Below are 22,389 nucleotides of genomic sequence, written 5' to 3'. Positions count from 1 at the left end.
GCTCTAGCAATTAGTGGCATTCTTACACAATAAAGCCAAATAATGGCCATAACCATCAGCACTGAAGCAGAGCACTGCACCTCCTTAACAACCAGCAATTAGCTGCTACACTGAGCTCTCATTAATTCACTCATCAATAATGTGGCCAGGGCAATGTCCCCGTTTATGAGAGAGAAGGGATAGAGGTGAAAATGGAGAGGGAGAAGAGGGAGAGAAAAAAGAGAAAAAGCAAGAGAATAGGAGAGAGGGAGAGAGAGAGAGAGAGAGTGAAAAAGAGACAAAGTAAAAGGAAGACAGAGCAAAAGAGTGAGAGAAAGACAGTAAGTAAAAGCGAGAGACATAGCAAGAGAGACACAAAGAGAGTGAAAGACAGACAGAGTAAGTGAGAGACAGAGAGAGAGCGAGAGACACTGAATGTGAGACACCGAGCGAGAGAGACACACAGACACAGAGAGAGAGAGAGAGAGAGAGAAAAACAAAGTGAGTGTGAGAGACACATCAAGCTAGAGAGAGACAAAAACAAGAGAGTGAGAGAGAGACAGCGAGACAGAGACACATCAAGCTAGAGAGAGACAGAGCAAAAAAAAACGTGCAAGAGAGAGAGACAGAGCAAGAGAGAGAGACACAGAGCGAGAGAGAGAGAGAAACCGAGTGACACAGACTGAGAGAGAGAGACCGAGCGAGAAAAAGAGAGAGAGACACAAAGCGCGAGAGAGAGAGAGAGAGACACACAGAGTGAGAGAGAGAGACAGAGACATCGAGCCAGAGAGAGAGAGAGGTAAATACAGAGCGTGCGAGAGAGAGAGACAGAGACAGAGAGAGACAGAGAGAGACAGAGAGAGAGACACAGAGAGCGAGAGAGAGAGACAGAGACATCGAGCCAGAGAGAGAGAGAGGTAGATACAGAGCGTGCGAGAGAGAGAGACAGAGACAGAGGCAGAGAGAGAGAGAATGTGTCGTATTTAAACTTTTTTAAATAACCTCAAAAAGTTGTTAGAAAGGATCACACTCATTTTAGTGGGCGTGCTACTACTGCTTTCACAAATGAACACATATAGAGCTAGACCTGTTAGACACCAAGCCACTTTTCCCCTTTCAAACCACATCCTGCAAACACACACACACACACACACACACACACACACAGACACACACATCTACACAGCCACCGAGCGGTTTACACACTGACCATCAGCGTGGGGTAGACAGCATGGGCCTGCTGCTGCTGCTGTGGAAATGAGCACAGATGGAGGGAAGACGGTTACCAGAACAAAAGAGGCTGAAGCTGAAGATACACCTGATCTGCAGATAACGCCTCTCAGCCCACTGACCACTCACTGTATGTAAAACAGCCCTGCATTATCACAACAAAGACAACTCAAGCCTGGACTTCCACAGAACAACTGAATTTGAAATCCAAATGCGCAGTGAGAGCATGCAAAGCAGCACGGGGTTCCTCATTACGACAAAGTCCACAGCAATAACAAACCCCGGGCGGTTTTACCTGCTGGAGCGGGCGGGGCGAGTATGTATTTAGCTGTATTTACTCTTTATGTGGTCATATCTGTATTTAAAGCTACTAAAACCAACAGAGTTATCAGTCAGGCATGTAGCTGACTGTGCACTGTGTGGAGATGGGTAATAATATGGGTTTTAATACTCATTTAATACTTATTACACCATTATTACTCAATTTACCACTTAGTCCTATTCTCCAGATTCTTGTTAGTCTGAAGGGGTAGGTTAGGGGACAGTGTTAGAGCAAACGGACCCTTGAAATGGAGAATTTTCAGAGGCACACTCAAAACAGAGGGTTATGGGAATCACTGGCAAGACTGCACTGGCCCAAGCTACCAATAAAACCCACAAATTTGAGTATTTCCTTGTTAAAAATTAGAATAACCACCATATCACTATAGTTTTATATGTACTTTCAATATTTTATGGCCATTTTCTTCACAAGAATAAACAAATATAACAAACCTAAGTTAGCTTAGCTATCTAACTTTTCCATTCCACCTTAAAAATAAAAATAAAATGAAAGCTATTAAGTAATGGAGAATAATAATAATAATGTCTTGCTGCACCTGAACCTGCCCTCTTTCTAAATACATACTAGTGCATCTAAAAAAAAAAATAGAATATCCGTGAAAAGTTACTTTATTTCAGTAATTTAGTTCAAAAAGTGAAAATTGATGATGACTCACAGCCAATGAAAACCCAAAAATCAGTGTCTCAGAAAATTAGAATATTATATCAGACCAATTGCTACTTTTGACAGTGTGGGCGGTATGGCAATTCCTGCTGGAAAATGAAATCCACATCTCCATAAAAGTTGATTTTGTGGGAAAACAAAACTGCACTGACTTTAGACTTTAGATTAAAACAGAGTGGATCAACACCAGCAGATGACAGACATGTCTCTCCAAACAATCACTGATCATCATTATTTATCACAGACTAACGTTTTAAGGCAAATATGTGATTCACAAACACATCCATGTCATTACATCCCCACAAAAAAAAAAACAAAACATTTAGCTCATATGCTGCTTTGGAGACTAGCGATTAGAGATCAATTTCTCCAAAATTCATCAAAAAAAAAAAAAACTACAAACATTTCAGTAATTTATTTCCTTCATCAAGCCCAAAGCTGCTTACATCATCTAATCACACAGAGAACCCACATTACCTGCTGTTACGTGTCCATTTCTACTTAAATCCTCACCAAAGAGAACAGCAACAATCCCAAGTCTGGCAAATGAGCCACGATTTATGAGTAATGACTGAAATTTACCTTCCGCTCAGCCATTTTCTTCAATACGATTCAGACCATTTCCTACAGGAGGCTGTCTGAAACACCAAGAGCGGCTTTAAAAGCCCGTCTATACCTTCACTTTCTGCACTTTCCGCCAATTTCCTCTCATTATCCACTTCCAGAACTTTTAGAATTTTTTAGAAATTCATAAATAACAATATTTTTAGCCGAATATTCGGTCTTTAAAGGTTGTTGGTCATCAAAATTCCCACACTACACCATTTGCCGTGAATAAAACAGCACACACTTTATAATAATACATGCCAAGATAATGCCTACCATCTTCAAGTTCTCCAAGTTTCTCACCAACTGGAAACTATGCTAGCCAAAAAAGGGATCTAGATGAATGAATATTCATGAATAAATAGTCTTTCTAGACCCACCCAAGGACGCATTATTATTATATTTTATACACAACCATTTACACTCAGCACTTAAGCACACACACACACACAAACCAGTGAGAAGCGGCAGCCAATCGTGCACAGCATACTCTCAACCGGAATCCACTGTCCACCTGCAGGACCTCATTGGGCACTACTAAAAGAATGGACCCAGCACAGACCCAGCAGTCCTCAAGTTGGGCAGTGGTTTCTGGTTGAGAGTATGCAGTGCCTGATTGGCTGCTTCTTCTCACCAGTGAGGGGTGGAAGAGTGCTGTAGAATTGTAAGTAAAAATGATTGTGCAACAAACATTATATAAATTGTGTGATTGTAAGGAGTTTTAGTGTGTCTACAAAGGTGCGACATAACTGTATCATCATTGCATCCTTATATCGAGCCCAAAACCGGCCCGATTATCCTGTAGTGTGGGACAGACACTAGTGGAACAGGTCTTTAGTGGTTAAAAAAAATAAAAACACACAACAACCCAAATGCCGACAGGTATGACCATTAAATAGGAAAAGCCATCACAATAAGTGCTTGAGAGCTATTTGGATATTGAAAACGGACAAGCAGGCAGACAGTTCCTCCCTATTTACATGCCTGTAACAGTCACAGCACTCAGAGAGAGAAGCTGGCTAAGCAAATAGTCTTTATCAACCCCCTTTTTATTTCATTTCTCTCTCTTTTTTCAATTCTTATTTAATCTCTCTTCTGTTTCATATCCTGAGCTGGTCCTCAATTTTTCATTTTTCCGCCCTTCTACTTTCCTGCCCTCGATTCCAGTCTCAATTTTTTTGTGTTGTGTGTATTTCTTATTCTTCACATTCCCCTCCCTTCCTCCCTCATCTCCCTCGATCTCAGAGTGTGTGTGTGTGTGTGTGTGTGTGTGTGTGCCAAACACTGCTGGCTCCCGATTAACAGTGAATCTTTAATGACCCCCATCACCCCTCCCCTTCCTCTTCCACTCACAGCCAGGGAACACAGATTGATCTTTTGCCATCTCTTTATCCAACAAATAAAAGCTTGTTTTTCCAGCCGGTGTGTGTGTGTGTGTGTGTGTGTGTGTGGCTGCTCTGTCTGCGAGCCTGCCTGCCTCCCCGCCTGCCACAGTAGAGCGTGTGTCTGCCTGACTGCCTCCCTCTATTTTCCAGCCATCATGATAACAAGGAGACACAGAGGGCGAGAGAGTGTGTATCTGTATGTGTGTGTCTCTCTCTCTCTTTCTATGTATTTAGTGTATAGTGTGTGTGTGTGTGTGTGTGCCAGCATTAGAAGTCACCCACCCCTACCCACCAACCCCCTGCCCCCCCCGCAGGGCCGCTCTGCTGAATGGCCGTCTGCTAAATGACTGAGTCCTGTGGACAGTTGCATTCAGCTGGATTGGAGGAGGCAATTACCTTGAAAATGGGGGTCAGAGTCTTGGCTCATTTGCCTTAATTGAATTCCAATATCTGGCTCCAGCTGCCCTGACCCGGCTTGGGGAGTCCGAGCAGCCAGCCAAGCCCCAAGCAGGCTAATCACAGCGGGGTCGGCCCCTCCAGCCGCTCGCCTAAACGCCTAAACCTCGCTTTAGCACTAAGGATGCGTCATATCGTATCGCATGCAATAATATCACAGATAACATACATATTATACCCTGGAATATGGTGCCATATTACCCACCCCTAATTATCACATCATGGTACTACTTTTTTTTTTTTTGGGACTGTTTTTAGCAAAATAAAAATTCACACTGTTCTCATTCCCCATTAAATATCTACTAGAGACTAGAGATTATATCTATCCAGTATCATTTATTTTACTTTATTCCTGGATATATGGAAATATTTGGAGTGCATTATTATTATTATTAGTATCATGACATTCCGGTTCATTGACTTCTACTGTTAAAAATCTGATCAAATTCTTTAATATTTTTTAATAACTCAGTTAGGGGTGTGCCATATCATATCGTGTGCAATAATACATTTTAATTTTCACTTTGTTGCAGTAGTGTAATCTCATTTTGTCATATCGCCAAGAGAAGTTATCGCAAAAATATCATGAAATATTGTGATACTATTTTAGGGCCATATCGCCCACCCCTAATTGGAACTGTGAAGATCAGGGCTGCAATGTCAACTTGAATCTAGAGCTGGGTGATATTATATAAAAAAAAAGTATAATCTCGATATTTTGCAAATATATATGAGCAATCCTTGATTAGGATTGACATTTTTGTAGTTCTAGCTTAACAACTGAAACTAGTTTGATTTTAGTCAAAATAAGGGAAAATATAAAAATCTGCAATTTTTTTTTTTTTTTTTTTTTTTTACCGGTTTCAAAAAGAAGCACAATCTACTAAAATTCCCTCTGACGGACTATACATATGTAAAGATGTACAATCTCCATTATCCCATTACAACAGTTATTTGATTAATCAAATTCATTCAAGCAACCACCCAGCACTAGTCAAATCCAAATTTTAGTGTCAAATCATCCTTATTTTCTAACTGCACATCTCTAAACAAAAGTGAACTTGTCCTGTGCAACAGATGCAATTCTTGCTCTTCCTTTTCTGGGGCGGTCCTGATGCGAGCCAGTTCAATCATTATAATGTTTTTGAAGTTCTTTGCAGTGACCGCACTTGAGGTAACTTTCAAAGTTCTTAAAATGTTTCTTTTTCTGATTAACTGACCTTCGTTTTTTAGTCATTTTTTCTTTTCTTGCTTCTCATAATCTGGATTAGAACATTACTCAAATATTCACTATTCACTGTATACCTGTAACTCTACCTCTTCACTACTTTACAACTGATGCTCTCAAACACTTTATTAAGAGGCGAGAAATTCAAGTAATTAACTCTTGATGAGTTCAGCACAGCTGTTAACTGAAAGCCTGAATTCCAGGTGACTCTACCTCATAAAACTGACTTCATAGTTTGGACGGCTTTAGTATTAATCTACAATGCAGATCACTGAATTTACTGCATGTACTCTTATTGGTGCATCTGATTGGCTCAGTGATGGCACAGTGAATTCACACTTAGACAGAAAAAATGGCCTTAAATCAATGGCAAATGAAATTGCATGGTAAAACCAGTCTGACATTGATGAGGCACATAAAAAAAAAAAAAAAACAATGGTGTCAATACATAACATCACAACAAAACAATTAAATCAAAAGTAAAATAAGACCATAAACGGCAGGGGCAAATCTGCACACAGCAACATAAACCTCTTGGCCTTGACTCTTCCATTCCCAAGCCCAGGCTCCAAACGGCCTTATGATGTAATTCAACCCACCAGATTAATCCAAATAAAACTAGCTCAGACCTGCGTCACCAACACAAAGGCTGATCACAAGTCTCATTCCGAAACGCAGCTTTATCGGAAGATAAGGCACGCAATAAAGCAGTAAAGCGCTAATCAAACGCGACGGTTAACGGCCGCTGTGTGGAAGCTGCTCTGCGGGCTCTGTGCAGCCGGTGCAGATTTACCCCTGGCCCTGGCCAAATGAAGGAGTAAGAGGGGTATACACACGGTGAGAGGCAGATTGGGAAGTCCACGTACCCCGATGATGGCATTCAGCTCGGTCATTGTCACTTGCTTAGCACGCTCAACAGCCTGGGCTACCTGCTGTTGGTGCTGCGGGAGAGAAAGACGGGAGAAAAGAAAGAGAGAAAAAGAGAAAGAGATGTGAGTGCACAGCATTGCAGTGAGGTAAGGTAAGCTAAGGTTAATAGTGCACCTCCTGCCTGAGGCCAGTTACACATTATGGAGTCATTATACCAGTGCATCACAAAAAAATTTAATATCACAGGAAAGTTACTTTATTTCAGTAATTCAGTTCAAAAATGTAAAACTTGTATTAATGTATTAAACACAGAGTGATCTATTTTAAGCATTTATTTCTTTTATTGATGATGATTATGGCTTACAGCCAATCAAAAATCAAAAATCTGTGTCTCAGAAAAATTGGTATTTTGGCAGTGTAGGCAGTGCGCCAAGTCCTGCTGGAAAATGAAATCCTAAAAAAAAAGACATGACTCTCCAAACCATCACTGATTGGTGGAAACTTCACACTAGACCTCGAGCAGTTTGGACTGTGTGTCTCTCCACTCTTCCTCCAGACTCTGCTCCCTTAATTTAGAAATGAAATGTAAAATTTACTGATGATCAGTGATGGTTTGGAGAGACATGTCTGTCATCTGCTGGTGTTGATCCACTGTGTTTTAGTATCAAGTCTAAAGTCAGTACAGTTTTGTTTTCCCACAAAATCTTACAGCACTTAATTTCATTTTCCAGCAGGACTTGGAACACTGCCTACACTGCCAAAAGTACCAATTGTTAATACCAATAATTCATTTATTATATGTACTCATACGTTTATTTTTATGTTTCAATAAAAAATATTTATAGTTGCCACCACGTATCAATATCACCAAGTATCACAAACAAAAACGATAAAATATATTGTGATACCAAGGTTGATGCCCAACCAACATTCAACTTAATTAATCCAACCTTAAAGCATAACCTTTACTGTAACATTAACCTAAAACTTACATTTAGGAATACCAATCAATGTAAAGTAGTAATTAAGGGCAACTTATGTGTCAATTAATTATTTTTACAACAAATGTTATGATTTTTACACAACAGGGACTATTACAGACAAATTTGAGTTGGGCATCTCATTCAGGTCATGAACCTGTTGGCACCCTGCCTTATAAAGCCTATTATAGGGCTATTAGAGGGGTATAAAATCCTTCCCCAGCACTGAGCTCTCTAGTTTTTAAAATTATGAATGGAAATGTTTGTAGAAACATTTATACTGTTTTATAAGACATAAATAAAAATAAAAAAAAATCACACATAAATGGACTGTTAAGAGGAGAAAATAAAAAAAGATGATGAGTATTTACCTCTTGTGACAGAAAAGGCATGATTTGAGCTAGAATTGCGTTGAGGCGCTTTGCGATCTCAGTCTGGAAGAAAAAAAAGACAAAAATATTATTAATAAGAAAACAAGATTCATATACTGCACTCTTCTTTTACACTCGACCAACTTCTCCCATTTAATTCACTAGACTCTTCTCCAAAACTTCTACAGAACAACTCTAATGAGCAATTACTCCAATAAAACTAAATGTGCATCATTACACATGATTAAATCCAGCACTGCAACACTGCAGAGAGTCACTGCAGAGACTCAACCAGCACTAACAGCACTGCCCAACACACGAGAGAGAGAGAGAGAGAGAGAGAGAGAGAGAGAGAGAGAGAAAGAGAGAGAGAGCAAAAGATGCGAGAGTGAGAGCACAACGAGAGAGAGAGAGAGAGAGAGAGAGAGAGAGAGAGAAAGAGAGAGAGAGAGAAAGAGAGAAGTAAAACAGCAAAAGATGGAGCATGCGAGAGTGAGAGCACAACGAGAGAGAAAGAGCGAGAGTCAAAGAGTGCAAAAAATGCATGTAAGACAAAAAGAGAAAGAGTGAGATGGGGAGAGAGAAAGAGCACAAAAGCAAAAGAGAGAAAGCGAGAGAGCAAAAGAGAGACAGCGGGAGAAACCAAGACAGTAAAAGAGGAGTGAGACAATGCCAGAGAGAAAGAGAGTCAAAGTGTGTGAGAGAAATAGAAAGTGGTAAAGAGAAAAGGAAAGAGCAGGAGAGAGAAAGAGAGGGAGAGCAAAAAAGGAGAGCAAACAATACATACAGAGAGAGAGAGTCAAAAAAAAGAGAGTGTAAGAGAAACAGAGTGGGACGAAGATAGAGAGAGCACGAGACAATGACGAAGAGACAGGGAAAGGGAGTGTGAGAGCAAGACAGAGGGAGTGTGAAAGAGAGTGAGCAAGGAGAGAAAGAAAAGAAGTGCAAGAAAATTCAAGAGAGAAAGAAAAATAAAGTGTGTGTTAGAGTGAAAGTAAGAGCACAAGAACAAGAGAAAAAAAGCAAGAGAGCAAAAATGAGACAGATTGAGACAGTGAGACATACAGCACAAGAAAGAGTGTTTAAGAGAAAGAAAGAGGACCTGAGCAATGCCAGAAAGAATAAAACATGACACAATGACCGAAAGACAGGAAAAGAGTGCGAAAGAGCAAGACAGAGGGGCAAGAAGAGAGAGAAAAGCAGTAAGTACAATACAATTTGAGAGAGAGAGAGAGAGAGTGTGTGAGAAAGAGTGATACAGAAAGAGAGAGAGAGAGAGACAGAGAGAGAGACAGCAAATCTGGCTTCAGCTCCACAGCTACCGCCCTCTCTCTCTCCCTCCCTCCCTCTCTCCATCCCTCGCTCCCTCCCTCCCTCCCTCCCTCCCTCTCTCCATCTCTCCATCTCTCCATCTCTCCATCTCTCGCTCCCTCCCTCCCTCGCTCCCTCATTACCTAGACAGATTATTTCATTAAGATGCTGAAATATGCTAATGCTGATTTGGGGCTGGGAGATAAATGATGGCGATGCTGAACAATTACCATTTTCTAATTCCCCCCATATTCCACACGCAGCCCAGCCAGCCAGCCAGCCAGCCAGCCAGCGGTCACCCCGACACACGGACAGAACAGAGGGGGGAGTGGAGGAGATGGATGGAGGGAGGGATCGAGGGAGAGGGACAGAGGAAAGGAGGGGGGAGTAAAAGAGGGAAAGAGAGAGGAGTGTGTCAGAGGGTGGATGAAAAGCGAGGTGGTGAACAAATTGATTATAGAACAGAGCAGATGGCCCAGCAGGTGAGGGAGGAGAGGAGTCCCTCTCTTTCCGTCTCTCCGTCACATTCCCCTCATTTTTGGCCACTTTGCCCTCAAGGTGGGGATGTGGGGAGGGAGGGAGGGAGGGAGGGAGGGAGTGAGGTGGGATTGAGGGGGGGGGGGGGGCTAAATCCATCCAACTGCTGCAGTAAGACAGTGAGGAGTGTCGAAGTAAGCACCAAAGTAAAGTTGCACATAAAAAACTATGTTGATGTTTAATGTAACTAGATTAATAAATATATAAACTGGTCAGGTATGTTCGCTGAAAACCAATCCCCAAAACTTGTGGACAAGTTCACAGCTTTTCCTGAATTTGGTTGAAGCATTTAAAGTAGCTAAAGTAAAAACTCTTCATTTTAAAGCAGCATTTAATAGTATTCCCAAGTTGGGAGGTGGCAAATATTCTAATGAATGAGCATCCCTGTAATGTTCTGGCATCCCTGCAATATTCAATATATTAATTCTATATTAAGAGTGGTCTTTCACAAAGCAACTTTTTACCTGCATTAAAAGTATTCTTCCACATGCTCTGTGCAATTACACATTCTCACCAGAGACGTCTCCAAATTCCCAAAAACTTACAGACAATCACTTTAACTAAAAGGGTAACTTAGGCTAAAAAAAATAGCTTATCCTGATGCTGAATGGACGATAAGGGATGATAAAACTTTAATTCTTCAAAAATTGTCTTTCAAAGTCATACAAGTGCTGGATGTTAATCAACACAGATTTCTCTCCCGAAAAACTTACTGTAGTAAGCTTAGATTTCCAAAATTTTGTATTTAGGGTGAGTTTTTGTATCAGCACTAAGGTAGGAGAAACTTAACTAAAAACTCACCCTTACGATGCTGTACTTCAGCAAAGTGCCCTTTACTGCTCCTTAATACCTGACCTGACTGGATTATAACGAAAACAATGGATTTTGTGCGCCTTATAGTCCGAAAAAGTAAGGTTAAAGAATAGCTTTCCTAACCTAAAAAAATTGCTTATATAGCTTATTCTGATTGGACGACTGGGTTGCTTTATTTAAAGAATCAAAGCATTGGGGATCTTGCTTGGTATTGTGAACAGTATTGAATATTTAGGTCTGTTGTTTCTAAAAGCATGTAATACATTGCTGTAGTCAGGTTTTTTTTTTTTTTTGAATGAATGCCGCTACAATTGAAAATCAATTTGGTCATGTGACACCGATGCCAGTATGTGTGATATATTTCCCAGCAGAAATTACATCTACATACTCTAACACACACATACACACACACACAAAACTGAAACACACACACACACCCCTCCCATCCTCTCCACCCCCTCCAGCTCCAGTGCCTTCATTCCTGAGCCGCTCTCCCAGGTTGCCCCAGCAACCGAGCTGGCCCCATCTCCCTGTAAGATCATTATGGAAATTGGAGCGCTGTTTGACCAGAGCAGGCAGCAAAATCATATTATGCACACAGGGGCGGGTCATTAAACCAGATTTTCAGCCTGTCCGTCAGATCAACTCAGCCAATTAATGTGGATAAACGGGTCAGCGGGAGAAAGGGGTGGGGGAGGGGGGGCAACGGCTCCTCTTAAAGGGGGGTTAAGTGTGTGTGTTTGTGAGTGTGGATCTGTGTGTCAGGGCGGGAGGGGGTGTGGGTGTGTGTGCGTGGGGTGTGGGGTAAAGAGTAGAGCCCACTGACTGAGCCAAGAAACCACACGCACATAAGCACACACAGTATACACACTTGCTTTAAATAGAAAAGTTCATCTGCAATCTATTATGTCCAAATCTATTGATACGATCCAAAAAAGCAGGTGTGAAAAAAAGAAAAAAAAAAAAAAAGACCAAAGACCAACTCTTCTTCATCTGGACCAACTAAACTACAACTTTTTACAGATTAGTTTAGAGTAGTAGGGCTGCAACGATTAGTCGATATAATCGACTGTGTTGATTATTAAAAAATTTTTTGACTACAAATTTCATTGTCGACTAAGCGTTCATTTGCAACAGTACTGTAAAGTAAAAAAAAAAAACGCAATGGGAGATTGATAAATGTCACTCACACAGTTTACACTCAACTAAATCTGTGTCTCCAAAAGTGCCCAAATTTAACAGATTTCATATTTAGCCCAAATAATCTCAGTACTTTCCACGATTAAACAACACCCAAACATTTTAATGCCTTTTAACTCTTATGTTAAGCTGTTTCTATCATTTTTAGGGATGGAGGACATGGCAGAAATAATCATTGACTAATCAACTAATTGACTAATCGAAAAAAATAATCATCAAATTAGCCGACTACCAAAATAATCAGTATTAGTCAGTATTAGGCAATACACTATGAAACAAAAATATATAACTAACTCTCAAAGTTAGAGACAACATGCTGACACATCCAACATATTATGCACTTCTACCAACCAACCAGCACACAGTCACAGTCAGTCACCGCATGGCTACACAGCCTAGATCCTGTTCACGTGATCTGCAGCTACTGTGGAAAACTGCGGCCACACAAAAACAACTCGAGCACAACAGAACACACCCCAATCTGCTGTCTACATCTACATCAACATCATCATCTCCGCCTTATCTCTCAATCAACACCAGCAGCCGCTCTACCGACACGCTTCAGTTACATACTTTCCATTCAAATTAGCACTGAGCTGAGGCCTTCAGTTAAGGAGAAATCCACAATCGTTAAATACCAGTGGCGTGCAGTGAATATAGTGGGTACCCCTTCTTTTTCACATTGAAGGACAGCCTTTAAAAGGGCTTTTTAATATGATGACACAATATTTGTCTCATTTACAGTCGCAGTTCCATGATAGTTCGCTAACTATTGAACTAATCCAGCAGATTAATGCATTTCTGCAAGCACGCCACAAACAGAGTCGCCTGAGGTGTGCTTTTGCTTTTGCAGAAATGGCTTCTTTCGCATCACTCTCCCATACAGCTTCTCCTTGTGTAAAGTGCGCTGTATTGTTGACCGATGCACAGTGACACCATCTGCAGCAAGATGATGCTGCAGCTCTTTGGAGGTGGTCTGTGGATTGTCCTTGACTGTTCTCACCATTCTTCTTCTCTGCCTTTCTGATATTTTTCTTGGCATGCCACTTCTGGGCTTAACAAGAACTGTCCCTGTGGTCTTCCACTTCCTTACTATGTTAATTATTATCAAATATTACTGTGTCCATCAGTTATTAGATATATCAAACTGAAATGGCTGTTGCAAACACCCAAATATTTAGAACTAAAAATTATTAAGATTAATAGGGGTGCCCAAACTTTTTCATATGAATGTATTACACCCAAAGCAGGAATTGAACCTCAGTCTCCCAGATAAAGTGGTAGCTCACAAGCAGATAGTAGTGTTATCCACTGGGCCACACCAATTAAACTAATAATATAAAAAAACACTCCATACTGTCCTTTATTATTTATAGCATTAATACAGAAGATAATCTCTCAATACTTATTGATATATCTATAATTTAAACCTATTGTACACCTTCCTATCAATACGGTAAAACAATGATTATTCGATATCAATGTGAACAATACACAAAGCCACAGAAAAGAGAAAAGAGCTTCCTGTGCAACCAGGAAACACTAGAAATAGACAGACAATCTGACGTGTGCTCAGAGTGAGACAGACAGGTCAGTTACCGGCGTCGTTTAGTGCACGAGCGTCGAGGGGGATATCTACTGCATCGTGAGAAAGCTGCACTGACCCTGGCCTGTCGCTCCCCCAGCGCTGGGTTTTTGCCCTCAGCTATGTGGACAGGGTGAAGCAGTGTGTGTTAGTGTGTGTGATAGTGTGTGTGTGTGTTTGGTTGGGGGGGGGGGTGCTTGTGGGGAGTTTCCACCGAGGCGTGTTGAAAGCTTTTAGTGCTGCTCCGTCACGCGGCGCGATAAAAATAGGGCGCCGTCACTTTAAGGCTGTGAAAACAGAGCCCTTGAGCGCTGAGGAGGCTTTTTGCTCGGCTTCACAATTCCAGGTGCTCAGAGCTGTCTAGCACCCCGTGAAGAGCACTCACTCACTCTATCTCTCTCTTTTTCTCTCACACACTCCCTCACACACATACACAAACACACACACACACACACACACACACACACACTTGTCAGTAGAACAGAGAGCCATTTGCCTGTTGCTACTAGCGTTAGCTGAGTGGAGGGAGACACTGATGAGGATTAAATGTTGGTGAAACAACAAGGCACTGAAGCAGCCACTCACTGGAGGTTAGACGACTAGTCGTTTGTAGTTATTGCGACTTATAAGTCGACTCATCTCTAGCGCTCACTTTTTTCACTTTCATTTACTAAAGTAAAGGATTTAAGGGGTTAAGGAAGTGCAGTATTTATATTATATAACCCATCCAAAATCATTGAACTCAGGTGTTCTAAATCATTACCACTCCAGCACTTATCAGGTACCGTGATAAGATGCAGCACCTGTGCAGCAACAAGTCCAGTCGTGAAATTTCCTCACTACTCACTACTAAATATTCCACAGCCAACTGTCAGTGATATTATAACACAGTGGAAGAGACTGGTCAGCGGATGCTGAGGAGCATAGTGCACAGAGTTCACCAACTTTCTACAGTCACTACACACCTCCAAACTTCATGCACCATATTTTTCGCACTATAATGTGCACTTACAATCATTTAATTTTCAAAAAAATCATCAGTGCGCTTTATGTATGAATCCTACTAGGCAGGTATTAAGGAGCAGTAAAGACACTGTGCTTAGTACAGATTTATACAGGAGTTTCAGTAAAGTTTCCCCAGCACCAAGGCTGGAGCAGTATTAGCCTTAGCCGCTAACCTCTCTAAGTGCTAGCACTTTCGCCGTTCAACAGCGAATATATTGGACAATAGCCTGCTGCTAGCCCTGGCTAGCACTGCTGGAGCAGCAGTTGCATTAGCCATGGACACATGGTGACACCACTGTTCCTTACTAGTGCTGCTTAAATGCCCCTTATAATTCAGTGCACTTTATAGTACAAAAAAATACGGTAGCTTTAGATTAGATCAAGAACAAAAGAGTGTAGAAAGACTCATGTAAAGAAGAGTTTACATGACCAAGTAGCTTGAATCCATCCAAGCCTCAAATCACTAAATGCAGCAATACAGATCAGTGCAGGACACTTTTATAGGCAATATAGTGTACAGTCACTTATCTAAATAAAATATGGGGCTTTTTAAAAGTACAAACAAACATACTACCATGATTAAAAGTTTTTTTTTTTAAGTGTTTTGAAGCACAATGTGAACATCCATGCAACATAGCACTTTAAACCCAAATATACAGGTTTTAAATAAATCCATAAAAATGGAGGATGAGCCCAAACACACACACACTAAATAACCCACTCACTCCTTCCCTCCCTCCCCTAAGCCCCGCCCCTCTCTTAGTCTAATCCCCCTGGCCCGAGGCAGGAAGGCTGTATTGAGCGGTGATGCTGAGCAGGTAGGGGGGGAGATGGCTTCTCTCCTTGGGCCATTGTTAACGTGCAGCAAATCCTGCTCTAACTGTTTATTGATGTCTGTGTTTCTCTGAGCTCTGATCTCCTGGGATCGGGGCCAAGGGCCACAGCCCCACCGGACCGGGTCAGGTAGCAGAGCACCGGCCCAGATGCTGCTGAAACCTTAGACATGCACACCTCATCACTTTCTAATTAAACTCTTCTGCCTTTGCTGCTTCGTTATTGTTAATAATAATAATTTAAAAAAAAACATGAAAATAAATAAATAAATAAAATAATAATACTGCGATTGTGGTTGGTGTGGCACAGTGGATAACATTGCTCGCCTGCCAGTGAGCTACCCCATGATGTGGGAGACTGGGGTTCAATTGCCACTCTGGGTGACTGAATGCTGCGCTACACCAATAAGAATCATTGGGCAAGACTCCTAACACTATGTTGGTCCACCTCTGTAATAGGAATGAACTTGAAAAAAAATGTAAATGTTAATAATAATAATAATAATAATAATAATAATAATAATAATACTAGTTTTACTATGCTGTATCGATTTTCAAAATCACAGTATTGATTAATAACGATCAGATTAACATACAAAGACTGATGTCAGCCAGTGGTTTATTGGTGTATTGTTGTGTTAAAGCCACAAGACAGCAGTGTTGTAGTGTCTCGTTTGATCCCAATGTCCTGATTGGATAAAAAGAAGTAAACTGTTTATGCAGATTTGATCACAAAAACTCGTTAGCCCGTAAACCAAAATAAAACAAAACAAACAAAAAAAATTAATAAATAAATAAAAACATATATAGCCGCACAGTTAAAGAAGCTGCAATGTTCAAATTGTGTGTGGAAAAAAAAAGTAGCAGCTTATAGCCCAGAAATGACAGTAATTATATTATATAAAACCTTATTAGTGGTTAACCCTTATTGCAGTAGTATATTCTTGAAATGTACCTTTTTTTATATGTCAATGTTTTTTTTTTCAATGTTATTGCAATGGTATGTTTTTAGGGCCATATTATCCACCCCTACATAGGACACCATGAGGAACCTCTACAACTCCATGTCAAAACACCTAGCACATTGTGTTCCACTCTATGTCTCTACATCAAAATGCATAATAATGTATCGTTCATAGTAACTTCTCTTCATCATCTTCCTGAATAGTAATGTAATATGATCCGTAATGCTTCCTTCTAGGTGCACCAATTTTCACTATTTCTTTAACAAACTATTTCTTTAACGACGGGTGTATAAGATGAGTTGAACAGATAGTTTGGACACAGCATTGGCACACAGTAAAAAGCCCATGCGAGCACACAGCTGGGTCACGGTTTCTCCACCCCCCTGCAAGAACGTTACCACACGGTTCAAAACCTCCTCAGCAAATTAGCGAGCTTTCAATTAGGTAACCTAAAGAGTGGCTGCAGTGCTCTTGGCTCTACAGAGCAGGGCTCCCTTTCCACCGACGCAGCACTCCCCACACACACACACACATATTATACACACACACACACCACCCTGGAACGGCCTGCCGCTGCCCTCAGTCAGAGGGTCAACAGCCTGAGAAGTGTCTGCTTGAATTCTAGCAACAACTTACAGACCAACTATGAGCATGAGTGCATTCTGTAGCCGCTTACACACACACACACACACACACACACCGCATACACACACCGACACACTTGAAGGAAGACTGCCACACTCCGAGTCAGTTTACTTTGGCTTGTGGACAAGTCGACCATCATCACCTTGGCAAACAATTCCTGGAATCCTGAATTAATTATTCATCTGAACAAGCTCTCTCGCCCTCTCTCCCTCTTTCTCAACCGCCTCGTTTTTTTTTTGTTCTCTCTCTCTACACCTCCCTCTGCTTCATTAGAGGAATCTCTCTATTCTGTTTGAGCTGAGCTCAGAAACAAAGAACCCAGAAACAAACCCACACAGACTCAGACATACACATCTACACAACCTTCTAAGCATAGCTGGGAAGAAAGAGAATAAATAAAGAAAAAGACCTTTTCTGAACTCGCACTCACACTGGTGCACTCTTTCAACAGGATAATGCTTTTCCACACACTGCTGACTTAAGCAAGAGCTAGTCTTGAAGACAATGTTCAGGATGCTATTGGATGAAGAGTTTAGATTCTCTGCCAGAGCCCGAGATAACGGTCTGTGATGTAGGCATCTGATTTTTTTTTTAATGCCATTTTATTTTATTTTTATTTTGTATAAAAGCTAGTACATAGCTGTATTGCTGTTTTTTTGTGTTTTTGCACTTTGGCTATGCTTCTTCAGTGTTGCAATGTTCAGACTCTTAATGACTCATAATGACAGTGCATGGGCTCGGGCCAGATCAGGTTGGATTTTTTGGGCCTGATCTAAGCTCTAATTTTATGCTAGGACAAATACTAGGACAAAACTCTCTTTGCTTTGGCAATCATGACAACCAGGGGTGTTGCCTTTTCTGAATGCACACTAAGGACGCAAATAAGATCCTATGCCATGGACAGCCGCATCACCAGATTTCCCCAGAATAAAAATGTGTAGGGAAAATGTAATTGACGCTCTGTATGCTAACAGTGTGTTTGTGGCTCAATAAATACAACCAAGGATAGTCTAGACCTGTCTAAATATTTAAATAATTTATACTGACAAGCTGGAGAAGGCCCTGTGAACAATCCAGAAAACACCCAGCAACTAACTAACCAACTAAACAACTAACCAAGATACTAGACACCAGATTTTCCCCTGAATATAAATGTATGGAGAAAATACCCCATCAGCATAGATTATGGCAGGACTTGATTAGGAACCTCTACAACTCCATTCTGAGAAGTCTGGCATTATGCATTCCATGCTACTTCTGTATATGTGTAGCTCAATAAATATGACCAAGAATGGTCCAGACCAGTAGGGGTGTATAATATCACGATATTTTGGGGTATTTTTGCGATAATGATATACTTGGTGATATAGGAAAACAGAAAAATAATTAATTAATTTCCGGCATATAGAATAATAGTATAACAGAATAATCATAATGTGGGAAAATAAATAATATAGCATAAAATAATATAATGCAGCAAAAAATATTGCAGAATATTTAGTGCATGCATATAAACTGCAAACTAAAACAATTATACAATAAATACACCTAAAGCTTCACAGTAAATAATAAGACTACTTTTAAGACAGAACATCTCTATTATCACGATATGGACTTTTAATATTACAATATTTCTGTATCACAATATATCGTATACAATATAATATTGCCCGCCCCTACAGACCAGTCTACATTTTATTATTTTTAATAATTCACACAGACAAAAAACACCCACCCACAAACAAACACAACCATAACCTTCTAAGCAAAGCTAGCAAAACAGAAAATAAGAAAGTAAAAAGAGGAAATAGGAGAAAGACTAATCTCTCTCTCTCTCTCTCTCTCTCTCTCTCTCTCTCTCTCTATTTGCTTTGTCAAATCACGACAACCAGTGGTCCTTCCTTTTCTGAACGCACATTTAGGTGCGCTTTTCCAGCAAGACAATGCTAGTCCAGATACTGCTGCAACCTCAAGAGCTTGCCGTTTAAATGCTAGCAAGATACTATGCCCTAAACAGCCACATCATCAGATTTCCCCCTGAATGTAAATGTATGGGAAAATGTATTGGAAGCTCCAACAACAGGGATTACAGTCGGACATGATTAGGAACCTCTACAACTGTACCAACTGTGCCATGTTGCATTTCACACTACTTTTGTATATGTGTAGCTCACTAAATATGACCAAGAATGGTCTAGATCAGTCTAAATTTTATTATTTTTAATCATTTACACTGACAGAAAACACCCACCCACAAACAAACCCACACAAACAAACACACCCATAACCTTCTAAGCACAGCTAGCAAGACAGAAAAAAAAGAAAGAAAAAGGAGAAAATAGGAGTGAGACAGAAAGCCTTTCTCTGCTTTAGAGCAGCAGGGTGCCGCCGTCGCAGGGCAGCCTAATGAGGCACGATAATTAAAGTCCCGTACTGACACTCGCCCCACTGCCCTCCTCCTTAACGACCGTCTGCTCCCTCCCTAATGACGCCCTGCTACTCGCCTGGCCATCCTAACTCGCCTCGGGCTCTAACGGACAACTGGACCAGGCCGGAACGAGGAGACATCCACGCCGTCTTTCAGACTGAAACAGAAATATCAGACACTTTTCTACCTTTAGTCATCATTTATTTCTTTAAAACGCAGTGCAGGTGTGGAGTAGTTACAGCACTACTGCAAGAAATTCAACTGCTCTCTTTTAGGCCAAACGTACAGAGATATGAGAACCAAAAAAATAAATAAATAAATAAAAAGTATTTTAAATTGGAAAATATGCTTTCCTAGAAAGTACTATGATAAACAATATTAGTCATTTTAAGACAGTTTTATGCCACGGATATAATGATAAATAAAATAATTATACCAATCATTCAGCCAGTTTGATTGTCGTATACTTTCCAATATATCTTAAATAAGGTGCACTTAAAATCCTTTAATTTTCCCAAAAATTGATGCATTGTATGAGTTCCACCAGTCAGGTACCAGTGAGGTTTCTCCAGCACTAAGGCTGGGTGCAGCAGCATTAGCATTAGCCGCTAACCACAATAACTAACTCTTTTGCCTTTCAGAGTCGAGTATATTGGACTGTAATCTGTGTGTTTGACAAGTTACCTAGGATCTTGTGAGAAAGGCTGCACAGTGGCCAGCAAACTAATGGCAAGACAACATTAATGATCGGAGTTTGAGCAAAGCCTGAGGCATGGGACTAAGTAGTATCTCATAAAAAGATGTGGCAGGATATTAGAGTCAAATTGATCAGTTAATCAACCACTCAACCAAGATATCATCACAGTCTCCAAACAAGAGCCTTGTCATCTACAAAAAAGTCAGCATTTAAGAAGCTATCTTAAAGGTAAAGTCTTTTAAACATTCAATGGCAGTCAATACAAAAATAAAAACGCATTTAATAAAGTGATTCTGGAGAGTGTCAGTGTAAATATATAAGGTTTTGCATGAAATTAACAGTGTTAGTTTATGAATACTGCATCTTACAGAGTTTGCAACAATACAACTACAAGGCTGGCAAGAAAAGCAAGCTTATACCTCACCAATTAACAATGACTAAACTTTCTGCTTAAATCATCACACATTCGCCTCAAACGGAGCGCAGTTATTTAGTAATCTCAGACCTGCTAATGTGGGGTTTGACACTGTACAACAAACTGCTACCAACGCGAAAGGGCAAAAGTACATCAATGTACAAGCCAAAGAGATTCAACATAGAAGCAAAAAAAGCAGATTTTTCACAAACAAAACCTAAATCCTGAAGAAACACAGCCGGTTTGAAACGTGAGGCTCACAGCTGGATGAATAACGGATGTACTGGAGCTCGGTCACTCAGGGCTTTTATTGATAAACAAAACAGGAGTCCAGAAGCGGCCAGTCGATTAACCTGTTTACTCACCGCTCCCTCAGATAGAGAGACGAGAGAGAGAGACAGAGCCTTTCAGGACATTAACAACCAGGAGGAGTGATCTGTCACACACATACAGCATGACTAGCAGATTTCCCAAATCACAGTTTTCAGCTGTTTTCTATTACAGTGATTGGTGGTTGGTGTGGCGCAGTGGATAACACCACTACCTGCCAGTGAGCCATCATATCATGTGGGCGGAACTGGGGTTCAATTCCCTGTCTGGTTGACTGAGTGTTGCAGTTAAGTGGCGTTAACTGGGGCAAATGTAAATGAATTTATTGAAACTTGTGATTTCTGGAAGGAAGAGTCTTTAAAAGTCTCTCATTTCTCAGTCTCGAACTTTGTAATACTTGATATAAAAGTTAGCTTTGGCTATTTAGGGAAAATAACTTATTTAGGGAAAAAAAAAACATACAGATAAAACACTCATACAGTGAGGAACAGCAGCAGGAGCTCCTCAAGATAAAAGTGATGTCCTCATTTCTCTCCAGGCAGGAATAAGCTGAGCTACCGTAACTCCAGGATGTTAGCTTGTTATGCTAACTGAGCTGTGTCAGTGTGCTTCTTTGGCGGTGCCGTTCTACACAGCGCTCCGCAGCACCTCTAGCAGTATGGCAGTATCTAAAAAAAAAATGTATACTGGTTTTAAATTGATGAACCGAGATACCGCCGTGTAATATATGCTGGCTACGGGTCTTGTCCGATATCAGTATTGTAGTGTTAGCATGCTCTATTATGGATCTCATTCGATATCACTACCAACCTGATCCAATATACAGTAGGTAATTAGCATGCTGGCTATGGGCCCCACCCATATTCTAGCCAATCAGTGAACTTCCACCACTTTAAGCCATCCCACTGAGCAAATCTGTGGCCCTAAAAACAGTTCTCTTCTCAAGTAGGTCTGCAACGATTAGTCGACAAAATCGATTTTATTGTCAACTAATCGATCATTTGTAACAGTACCGCATTACACAGGGCTTTTACTCACTAAATATCAGTACATTCCATTCTTAAACAACATCTAGAAATTTAAATGCCTTTTAAATCTAATGTTTAGCTGTTTCTATTATTATTTATCGAAAAAATTATCAACAGATTAGTCGATTATTAAAATAATCTATGTCCACCTTTCTGCTAATTTTTGACACACCCTCACACACTTTAACTCAATATTGAGCAGCTAATGAGCTAGGTAGTTGAATTAGTTGAGCTGGAAGATGTGGTAAAAACACTTAAAACTGCATGTCAGTGGGTCTCCAGCACCAGGATTGATAAAAACACCATCACTGCTAAGGCAAATAATCTTCCTTGCACTGTAAATTTATTTCAAAACCCTATTTTTGGCCTCCCCGCAAAGCAAGTGCAATATCGGCATGTAGCATCTTTCTGGAGACCTACATCCCACTCAGAGCTGCTGATGTCGTGTGATTTATCTGGTATGGCTGCTCTTCTCCTCTCTGCGGC

At 40.6% G+C, this 22,389-nt stretch overlaps 1 protein-coding gene across 11 annotated transcripts in view; it reads right to left on the bottom strand.

Annotated features, from left to right (window-relative positions):
- tle3b (TLE family member 3, transcriptional corepressor b) overlaps positions 1-22,389 on the bottom strand; it is a 63,816-nt gene that overhangs the window by 23,782 nt on the left and 17,645 nt on the right. For 5 of the 11 annotated variants that reach the window (XM_049470958.1, XM_049470957.1, XM_049470959.1 and 2 more), the window contains exons 6-8: positions 8,112-8,174; positions 6,727-6,831; positions 1,190-1,228 (exon numbers count right to left, since the gene is read on the bottom strand). In XM_049470958.1, coding sequence (XP_049326915.1) covers positions 1,190-1,228; positions 6,727-6,831; positions 8,112-8,174 — 207 coding nt within the window. The remainder of the gene's footprint in view (positions 1-1,189; positions 1,229-6,726; positions 6,832-8,111; positions 8,175-22,389) is intronic. The other 6 variants (XM_049470965.1, XM_049470966.1, XM_049470967.1 and 3 more) reach the window with 3 other exon arrangements.

The sequence above is a fragment of the Astyanax mexicanus genome, chromosome 23, assembly GCF_023375975.1.
Source record: "Astyanax mexicanus isolate ESR-SI-001 chromosome 23, AstMex3_surface, whole genome shotgun sequence".
Taxonomy (NCBI): domain Eukaryota; kingdom Metazoa; phylum Chordata; class Actinopteri; order Characiformes; family Acestrorhamphidae; genus Astyanax; species Astyanax mexicanus.
The sequence above is the reverse complement of the archived record's forward strand: the minus strand, read 5'-3'. Positions and strand labels throughout refer to the sequence as shown.